The following is an 11113-nucleotide window of genomic DNA, read 5'->3' on the forward strand; positions in this document are numbered from 1 at the left end:
CTTTATATACTGACACAACTGGAGGACTTCCTCCGGTTGAGAAAGTGAACTTATTTTGTAGTCACAAATATTTCCCCATTGTACTAAAAACACAACACGGGATTTTACAGAAGACCTCTTCTAGCACTTTGGCTATTTCACTACTGAGAAGATTAAATACTAAGTGATTGTACTACTTTTACTAGGTGGTTGGATTGGCGTTCTGTCCTGCTAACAAGTGTAACATTGAAGGTCAAAAGAGAATATATCAATACATATAAGTAGCTACGCGAAAATAAGTAAGCCAAAATAGAGGCAGCTCATCCGTGGAAGCATTGATGGAACGGGAGGAATTGTAGATGTAAAAATTGTCCAAAACATGTGTTTGCATGCCTTCTTCGTAATGCCGATGAGTATGAGTGGTAGGGTCCAAGGTTCCAGAGTCAGGTCACTCAAGTAGAGAAAACCTTGCACGCTGCGGTGGTAATACTTAGGACTTGGCAAGGACTTCCAATTTGGTCTGACTGTCGTTAATTGCGCTCTTCTCTTCGTCGTAGTTGCGACCGTGCTCAATATCGACTTGAACGCCTTCGTAGGTTGGGTTCATAAAACCTTCACTTGGAATCAACCCGCTCGAGTTCATGTCTAGGGATGCGGTGTACGTATCTGAGGGGTGGTGCGCGGAAGGAGACGAGATCGAAAAGGGATGCATGTTTATACCGTTCCGATAGATACCTTCGTTATCGAAATCGTGATGAGCTCCAGTGTTGTTCTTTTCCTGGGTGGCAGTGGCACCTGATCTCTGCTCTTTTTTCTTTTTGAGAACTAAGTTGGACGGAATTGAAGCCTTGTTCATCCTATGAAGGGGTCACGCAAAAAAACGACAAAGGTTGGGGAAACTGACAAGTATTGACCTGCCAGTCTTTGCTGACAGCTTCCATCTCTTCCTTCTCTTCCCCCCGCAGTGAAAGTACAATGTGCGAGCACATGATGGACGTCATCTAATGAAACAACCTGTTGTAAGCGTCTAGAAGCGGCGTAAGATGTCTGTAGTAGATATAACTTACCAAGAGTGACATTGGACTGTTGATCGCTTGGAGAGCTGGGGATGGTAAAGAGTAAAAGATAGTGTTGATCCTAAACAATCCAACGCGTACAATGACTTCAGATTTAAATCTCGGGGTACGTTTCTGCCTACCCCAAGCCTGACTCACAAGTTGACACTAAAAACCACGACGAAGTAGAGCTGGGAGACATTGGATTATACGTACAAAATCAGCATTTGCGCATTTCCTGTCAGTTGAAATCTGACTTACGAGACCATCTTTGACGAATGTCTGGAAAACACCGCTATTAACTCCTCTGTTTCGATACTGGAAAGCCTGTTGAAGGGGGAGAAATAAAACACCTGATTAACGAGATTAACGGAATGTTGATCTAGAGAAATTTTACTAACCCGAATACTAGTGAGGATGAGCATGAGGGTATCCATGACAATTGGTGAAACCCAGTATGCCTAAAATGGTGGCAAAGAATTGCTAAGTGTCACGCAAACGCCAACCAGAAAGTTTTTTTGTTTTACCATTGACCAGTCATGCCCTCCCGGCCCCCCACCAGCGATACAAGCTCCTCGGCTGTTAGGGTCAGTGGGATCTCTAGTTGGGACCGCATGAAATTGAGTGACCGCAAAGAACAAGACAACACATTCGATGGTCAAGCCGGCGAGGAGAACAGCTAAGATGTATTTATTCCTTCCCCACAGCGCGTAAGTTCTGACTACCAAAATTCTGATGTCATATTTGTTCATTTTATTTGTCTCATCAGTATCCTCGTGCTAAGTTGTTGAGATTGCAAAACAGGGCGCTCACGCTTCCGCAAAGATGGTCGTGAATGAAGCGACTCCAGGCTCCCACTTGTAAAACTTCTCACATTCTGCTGTTGTCATCTGCGCGTTAAACCCCTATAAAAGACATACACTCGAGAGAAGAATTTAGCATCTGGGTAATCGCGGCAAGGGCCCAGGACCTAAAAGAACCCACGTAAAGAACGACCAATAAGTTGGCTAAGGTATAGTAGCGATTGAAGTAATATAGGACCTTGATCAAAGACCTAGGTGCCTTGTAGATTCTGAATTCGAACATCGGCCATCAAGAAAATGCTACGCGAAAGCATGATTTGAATGAGGATGTAGAAAATCTACCTTCTGTACTCCTTTGGAAGACAAATGATCCAATCCCAAAGTGCAACCGCGTACATGGCTTTGGTCATTCAAGTCCCGAGATTCAGCCGATTAGTTAGAGACAGGTCGGTTAGCAATCCCATTGATTTAAGCTTGTTGAAATGAGCGTTTGACTGACCTGCGAAGTACGTCTGAGTGATACTGATCAGCTTCACCGTTTGTGCATCCAGAGGACTGCCCATCGCGAGGATTTGTGAATGTGAAGGATTGGAGGCAAACTGGAAAGCAGAAAACGAGCAGTCGAAGTGGAGAAAAAAATGAGAGGATATTTGGATTGAGAAGAGTTCAACGCGTGATGGTTGATAAACGAAAGTAATGAGAATGAGGGGAGATGGTTCAGCATACGTCTTGGACGTGGGCTGAAATGTATTTAACTTCGTCGGGACGGTTCAAAAACATCCAGTCCATCAATGAAATGCTTGCTAACAATGAAATCCTGGCTAAAGCTGTAAGTGCATGATTGCAACGGTTCCTGGCCTCAGGTATACAGGCCGCTAACCTCTCGAGGTAACTCCTTGATCACTTCCATTCCTCACACTGCCCACGATTGGGTCCCTTTGGGTACCCGGCCATGCGTTGGGGATTTCGGCAGTGGCGGAAGGCTCCAAGGGATCCAGCCCGTCTCTAATGGCTGTTCGCCCGCTGAGTTTTCTACATAGCGCGCCCTCTTGTTCATTAGAGTTCGTCGCGCGACGAGGTGTCCCTGAAGTTTGTCGCGCGGCACAGGTGTTCCTGTCCCGTGCGGTCTCTCTTCTTACTTTTCCAGACACGGCGGCGTGGAGTCGACTCTCCTGCTGTGTCCCCTAGGACGTCCTGGATGCCGTTGCCGTAGTATTCATCCCAAGACGACCGCGGGTGGGTCAGGGGAGTTTCTTTGACTGGTGTGATCAGTGCTAGAGGTCTTGCCAAGGTGACTGGGAGGCCGTTGAAAAAGCGAAGGAACGTTATACGGGATGGAGTCTACCCTACATGATCACGGCGCGAAAAATTTGTGTTTTTGATGTCAGCCCCGCGGCGGGGTGAAAATTGGGTTGGGTCGGGCGTGCTTGTCCTGGATCCGACGAGAGGGGCAAGCCAACGGCAAACCTTGGTCCGCCCGACCATGTCACAACTTGGCGTACCAGCAGGTCAAGCCAACAGCGCCGACCAAGTTTTACCCTCAAGGGCAGGCCTACGAGGTACCTCGCCGACGCAAGCTTGCCATTACGGACAGGCCGATGAGGGTGGCTGGTGGAGATGCATCACTCCAACCCAACCAAGACATCAACACTTTTTTCTTTTCTTTTTACAAGCATGCTTTCTCAGCCTCTTGGTAGAATTTGAAAGAGGCTACATATTTTCAAAATTAAAAAAAAAAACATAAACAAAAGAAAATCTTTGAAGAAATTATATGGTTTTTGATGTCAGAATTCTGGCTCATCTTCCCCGCTCACAGTTTTTTCCTCTTTTCCATCACCAATTAGTGATGCTCAACCCCCCCCCCCCCCTTCCATACTATCATTTTCCATCACAGTGTGTGATGGAGAGATGGCCAAACGGGTCTGGGTACCCGCAACGGGTGCGGGTACTTGCTACAAATTTCTCCAGTTTTGGACACCTGGACCCGGACATGGCACCCGCCGACGGGTACCGGCGGTACTTGAGGCGGGTACCGCCACTGCATTTTGCAAGTGACCTATTGAGTGGGGTATGTACGCACCCCTCTTGATGGCCGATCATCGAGCGGAGTACACACCCCGCTCAGTGGCCGGCCATCATGATCACCCCGTTCGATGCCCAATCATCGCGTGGGATGTGGGGGTATGCACTCCGCTTGACAATGGCTGGTCATCAAGGGTGTGTACCCCTCTCAATGACCGTTCATCGAGCGGGGCGTGTACTTGGCGACCGGTGTCGAGACTGTAAAATGAAGATGTGCCTGGTGAGAGTCAAACTTCAGGGTGTAAATGGGTCGGGCCAACCCAAAACCAACCCGAGACCCGTTGGGTTTTGGGTTGGGTTCGGGCACATTCTTGAAGAAAATGACATGACCTGAACCCAACCCAACCCAACTTTTAAATTTGTCGGGTTGGGTTTGGGCAGCCTATTTCCTAATCGGGTCAGCCTGCAACCCGACTATGACGCCTCCAACAGTCAAGTTGGGGGCTTTTGGCGCCTATGAGGTCGGGTTGACCCAAGACCTGAACCGACCCAACACCCATGACATTGGGTTGGGTTTGGGCAGCATATTTTAAAATCTGCCCCAACCCGCGCTAAATGTTGGTTTGGGTTTGGGCACTGTTTTTTGACCCAAACACGACCCGTTTACACCCTGAGTCAAACTCACGACCTCAGCTATGCTGAGACAAATACTAGAGTGCCGCCTTTACCAACTAGGCTACAGACGCTTGTGGCCGCCAGCTGGGTGGTTGGTTGGTAGTGCTCATGGGTCAATCCAACAGCCCTCCATACTGTGGTGATACATCATGGTAGCAGACTAACAGACAACTCAACAACCGGTCAATGGTCATCAAGTGCGCATCCCACTCAATGGCTGGTCATTGAGGGCACTGGCCATCAAGTGGGTTGTGTATCCCGCTTGATGTCCAGTAATCAAGCAGGGCATGTACAGGGCATGTACTCAGCTTGATGTCCGGTCATCAAGCAGGGTGTGTACCCCACTTGATGGCCAGCCATCAAGTGGGATGATGTTGATGGCCGGCCATCAAGCTCACTTGGAGAGCACAACTGCGGCTGACAACAACGGGTACCTGGAGATTTTTCAGCCCAAATTGTATACCCAGACCCGTACCTGGCACCTGCGGACGGGTACTCAAAGGGCAGTGGCGGGTACCCACTGGCAATCTCTAGATGTAATCTAAATTTCCATCAATTATTGTGTATGTTCTCCTTCCATAGTTAAGTTACAACTAGAGTTCAAGGCGGCTACGCCACCACACTTTCAGGGGTCCAACATTTACAGCTCCCCCTGACTCTTTTAGGAATACAAATCACAACCCCAAAGATATGATCTCCACATCTTGGAGTTGCATTATTTTGTAGATCTCCACTTCAAACTGTCCCCAATCATAATTGACACTCAGACTGAAGCATAAAATTTAGTTGTTCTCAGCTTCTGCTTAACTGCCCATCATCTCAATTAACAAGTGGACCATGAAATTCAAAATTTCATGGCGCATTGGGCCCTGATGTGCTCTCAATCAATTCCCTTCCCTGACCTAAATGGATCATTGGTGGCAGGATAATACAAATGATCCTTGTGGATCTTCCATATGAGGGAAAAACATTGTTCAAACAACTCTTGTGAATGCTATGGTTTTGGGTTTCCTTGATCTCCATCCAGGGCTCATGCTGAAGCACCTAATTAGCCCGGCAGAGACTTGTGCCTCTTCTCCTTGTCTGTTTTGTGGTGCAGGATGAGGATTTGTGGTGTGCTTGCCTTTCTGAAGATTCTTTCAGATGGAGATGGAACAAGAAATGTCAAGATGAGGGACAAATGTGTGGTAAGATGTTTTTTTTCTTGAAAGGGAGCATCCGTAAATCTTTGGTTAGTCTGGACATTGTGCTTGGCGTGGCTGTTGGGAGCGCATTCATGTCCCTGCTGGACAAAGAGGCAAGAGAAACCGGGCAGGTCGCGGCGGCGGAGGGAAATAATAAGTTGGAGGTGGGCCGTCCATCCCGTTTGGAGGTCAATGAGGACTTTTCCAAGCGCAATGAGAGCTCCACCCAATACTCCGACCTATCGTCTCCCGAGCGCCCTTTTTCATTGAGACGGGGTGTCTGGGTCAGGCGATGGCTGGCCGCTTGGCTTGGCAAGTCCAACCAAGGCCTTGTGGGGGTCATGAGATCCCGCAGGTCGATGTATTTCCAACCTTTTATCAACAGTGAAACAGATACTATACAATACAGTATCTTCGTATACTTGTGTATTGTATCTGTTGAAAAATACAAAATTGTAAATACAAATGTATTGTATCTGCCTGAAGATACAATACCATAGTATTGTATAAATGAAGTATTGAAACTTGATCTTCTTGTTGTTGGCCACTGTGGACTGTATACAGAAAAACTATCAAAAAACATAAAAATACAGTATCTTGTATTGGGCTGTATTTGCAGCAAGATACCAAAGTTTGAATAAATTTGTATAGTATTGGTCTTGGAATACAATACAAATAAATAGTATTGGGTGAAAAACAGATACAAATACAGGCAGATACAGATACATGTATTGTATTTTTTTCACCATTGCTTTTATCTGTCCAAGGCTGGCTGATTGTTGACAAGGTTCAGAGCTTGTCAACGTGGATCGGCGGCTTCTAGTTTGTGAATTAGAGCTAACTTCTCCTTCACGGGCACTACCTCATCCGGCTTGTTGCACATCTTCCATACAATCACTCTAGCAACAAGATCAACCTATTGAAGGCCTCTAGAGACTTGAGAGATATCTGGACGAGAACGGTGGGATGTGCCGAGTTGAAATTGGGGCAGAGGGGAATTGGTCGTGGGCGCGGATGGCATTGCAGATGTGGTGGTAGCAGGTGTTTTTAGATTGAAAGCCACAAAGGCCGGTGTGAAACTACTCAAAGGGGAGAATAGAGCTTGGAAGGGAAATGGATAGCAACACTAGTACTAATGTAAGCTAAGCAAGGGTGCTGAAGAGGCTGCCTTCCTGACGAATGCTGAGGGGATGAGAGTAACACTAAGAAAAAGAAGAAAAGGTGTGGCTGATTTCTGCTTGATCTTAGGAGCTAGTACTATGAGCTTAACTACTGACTACTGAGGGTAAGAGAGTTGGAGTAATGGTTGAAAGGGGGGGAAAGCAATGGGCAATGGTTCAATGGCAATGGGTTGATGAGAATGGGCACTTATAATTTCTGTATCTAAAATTACATATAAATTCTGCATGAGGTACAAGTGAGGGGGGAAAGACAGTTCTTATATGAAGGAAGGATGAGCACAGACAATGAGGAGTTCTGGCTATGAGAATGAAGGTTGTACAAATGAGGAAAAGTGATGTGAACATAGTAACAGTATGTAATGATGAGCAATGCTGAAAGGGGAATGCTGGTTATGGGAATAAAAGAATGTACTAATGGGGAAGAGTGATGAGAACATAGTAACTACTTGTAATGATGAGCACTACTGAAAGAGGTAAGCACAGATCCAATGATGTAAGGTGTACAATAGGCATAGTACATAATAAGAAATGTATGTAAAGAGTTTAGTATGTGAGAATAAATATGTAAAAGGAATTTACTGTAATGATTCAAGTAGGTTACTAATGAAATGAGTATTGTAACTAATGAAGAATGTAGGTTGTCTGTAAGTCTTATATCCTTTATAACTACTGAACCATTGAAGATAAGGGGGTACTATGTATGAGTGACTATAGGTGAAATTTGGCGTAGAATCTGAATATGCAATAATAATGAGGTATTTGTGAAGGGTTATGAGGAAATGGGCAATGTAATGATGAATATATGTAAAGAAAAGCAATAAAATACTACTTATGGTTTGGAATGGAGCACCACACCGGTTGTGTCAGGCAAGGCAAATTGACAAAGATGGAGTCGGCGAGACTCCCAAAGCGCTTGAATCCCTGCCAGATTGGCTCCTTGTGGATTGCTGTGGCACTGGCTTGGGTTGATAGGCTTCAGGGGTGAGTGGCGCACATACAAGCAAGGAATTGCTGTATGTAACTATGCAGCCATTGCCTGGCAACGTTCACACTTGTGGCTTTCTGGCCAAGCCATCCTTGGCCAAGGCAACGATGAAGTGCTCTGAAATCATGACCTCTTGATATATAGGGCAGCATCTCCTGCACCTAGGTTTACACCCCAGGTGATCCTCCCTGCTCTTGCATTTGAAGAGCACTGGTGGTGATCCTCCCCCTTCCCAATTAAACTTGCAATTGGCTGAGGGGTTTCCAGCCCCAAATTTTGCCCCACACACTTGCGCCAGGCTGAGCGGGTTAACACCGGTCTCTTTTCACCTGTGGCATGTCACAGGCTGGGAGTTTGTTAAATCCTTTGCTTTTTTTTTGTACATAAGTATATAATTAGTCAATTATGATTTGTATTTTGTTTGTTTTAATAAGGGGGTTCACGATTGAATTTCACTAAACTTTGGAGGCAAATTTAAGGCCTTTATGAACAAAATTTTAAAATTTTGGGAAAATGCACAGTATCAGGTGATACAGATCAATCAGTGCAACTTATCAATTTTTTTAAAAAATGTTCATAAACACCTTAAAATGTGTCCCAAAGTTTTGTAAATTTCAATTGTGAACCCCCCTAATTTAGTTTGTATTTTATTTTTATTTTTTTGTGATTGCTTGTATATAGGGGAAACCCTTGAATTTTTTTTTGGTGAAACTGTAGTTTTAATAAACTTATATTTCTTCCACATGTTAATGTTTCTTCAACATGTGTCTATCTTTCCTTCCATCAGATGTGAGATGTTTTGTTTGTTTTAGTCCCCTAGGCCCCCTTTGGATCTTGCAAGGGGGCTCTCTAGTTGTGACTACATATAATCTGCCCCTGTGATTTGAAATACATCATCAAGTCAGAGCACAAACCACCCCAAACCACCTTTGCTCCTTGGTCCAGTCTCAAGCTCCATCAAGACTTTCCCCTCCCTCTCTGTCACATCTCTTTCTCAAACTGAAAATCTCACATTTGACAATCATTGGGAAAACTGTAAGAGGATATTGTGAAAGTTTGCATTGTATTGAAATCTGCTATTGCCCAGTGGCATCCGGGACCCTTGGCCAGATGCAATTTGCCCACACGACGGAAGGAGAGGTAGCCGGATCATGCTGCGTGCAGAGAAACATTTTGCATCTTTGGGAGCAAGACCTCATGGCATGCCAAAAACAGAGCATTGTGTCAGGCCTGCGTTGAGGTCAAGCCGCTGAGATGCTTCCAACGCCATGCCAACGTGGAGGTCAAGCCAACATGAAACTTTTGCACCTCCTCAGAGAGGCTTAGGACTAATGTAACTTACTTGGCCTGAGACTGATGGGTTTTTTCAATGAAAATGTGTGATTTGTGTTTACAATTCTCCTACAACTTGTTATCACCTCATATTCCAAATCCCTGTTATCTCTAGCCCTTGATCTCAGCTGTCTTGTACTCAAGAACTAGCTGCTCAGCAGACATTCTTGCAAGGGCATTTTCTGAGCAATTTTGACAGACCCACTGGGCCATTTTCAGGTCAAGTTCAGACACATTCTCATGGTTTCAGCCTTGCAAGGCCGTGCAAGCAGCACTTTTACATCAAAATCTTTTGCAAGGGACGGGGGTAGGTGTTGTGGTAAACACATGAGAAGATGTAGGAAGAAAATCTGATTCTAATGGTGCCAGAGGCTGTGAAGAAATCAGATGGGTATGTGGTGATATGTGGGTTAGAAGGAATTTTCAGACATCTGGTTGGGCCTGTCAGGAGGGACTTACACCATACCTCCCCTTTCTGGCGCACAGAGAATGTGTTTTTGATGCCTCTTTTCACTTTTCCCTTTGTACATCTCTCATACCACTACTTTTTTTTTGTTTTTTGTTTTTTGCTCCAGATCAGCCCAACATGCTACGGCTGAGACTTTTTTTTTTCTTCTTTATGTACTGATACCAGTATGTCCTGAAAAATTAAACAAGAGAAGAAAAACCTTAAGACTGTTACCAAGTCAATAACCCAGATTTATAGAAATTAATCACAACATGAGAGCACAGACTCCCCAGTTAACACATAGTGTGTTTGACACGCAGCTAGTTTGAGGACTGTGCTTGCTAGTGACTAGGTAGCTTGTACACTTTTGGCTGATAGTAAAACACCAAAAGTTGTACATACTGAGTCAAGCTTTTGCTATACAGGATCTACGCCTCAAAAATCTAACATGTGTCTCAGCCTGGCAAGTAAATACAGGCAAGTTTGGCCGGAGGAAGAACTTGAGCTCCCTGGAGTTGGTTGCTTCCTTGGCTCAACTATTGACCCCAGCCGCTTCCCCATTTTATACTATGTATTATTAACATCTTGGATTTTTGGTTTGGTTGGAATAGACAACATACAAATTTGGTCAGAATAGACAACATAAAAGCTCAGATATTTAGCAGAACTACATTTACTTGTACCCCAAAAAACCATCTGCAAGCGCCTAGTCTCCAGGACTGCCGATTGCCTGATAGCTAGAGTGGACAATCATCACTGTCTTTTCTGACAGCAAATTGGCTTCAGATGTTGCTGGAGGGCGCAGGCCAACAAGGGATGAACCAGATATGTGGCTGGCTTCTTCAAACGGTGTGGTAGACAGAAAAGTGGAAAAATAAAAAGTTTTTTCTATGCCACATAATTACTCAAACTAGGCCTCAAGATACCATCAAATGGACCCCAGAAATGGATTCTACGTCCAATTTCACCCCTAGTCACCAATAGAAGCACCCCTGGACCCCCTCTAGTGTGGAAGTTACACCTCATGGACATCTATCACACGGCCAGCCCCAGTAACCCAGCTGTCACCTGCCTCAACCCAAGTTTCACATTGGTACACATATACACATCACAGGATACAAACATACATCTCCCCATCAGGCTACACTCATTACATATTAACTACATACACTCCTTTATATACATAGTATGACATCATTTACACTGTTTCTGCAGCCTCAGACTTTGTGTATACACTAATTCCCCCTGTATTACAGCTCATGCAGTCTACTGTCACCTCATGCATGCGTTAGAATGTTCTGTTGTATATTCTGACATCATGTATGCACCCCTGGAATGTTTAGAATGTTCTGTTGTATATTCTGACACCATTCATGCGCCCCTGAGGGGTTATGACATCATTTGTATCTACTCCCACCAGCTAAAATCCCTCACCCTGTTGTCTAGATT

The 11113-nt window shown here is 44.9% G+C and overlaps 1 protein-coding gene across 1 annotated transcript; it reads right to left on the reverse strand.

The window, feature by feature from the left end:
- Positions 1-469: 469 nt before the first annotated feature.
- Positions 470-2626, reverse strand: PtA15_2A559 (uncharacterized protein; the record flags this gene model as incomplete). Its single annotated transcript, XM_053166590.1, has 12 exons — positions 470-804; positions 884-980; positions 1047-1116; positions 1194-1225; positions 1296-1361; positions 1436-1495; positions 1562-1766; positions 1848-1939; positions 2019-2106; positions 2180-2237; positions 2337-2436; positions 2564-2626. The coding sequence occupies 12 exons, from the start codon at positions 2624-2626 to the stop codon at positions 470-472; spliced, it is 1266 nt and encodes a 421-aa protein (XP_053017797.1).
- Positions 2627-11113: the final 8487 nt, after the last annotated feature.

The sequence above is a fragment of the Puccinia triticina genome, chromosome 2A, assembly GCF_026914185.1.
Source record: "Puccinia triticina chromosome 2A, complete sequence".
Lineage (NCBI taxonomy): Eukaryota > Fungi > Basidiomycota > Pucciniomycetes > Pucciniales > Pucciniaceae > Puccinia > Puccinia triticina.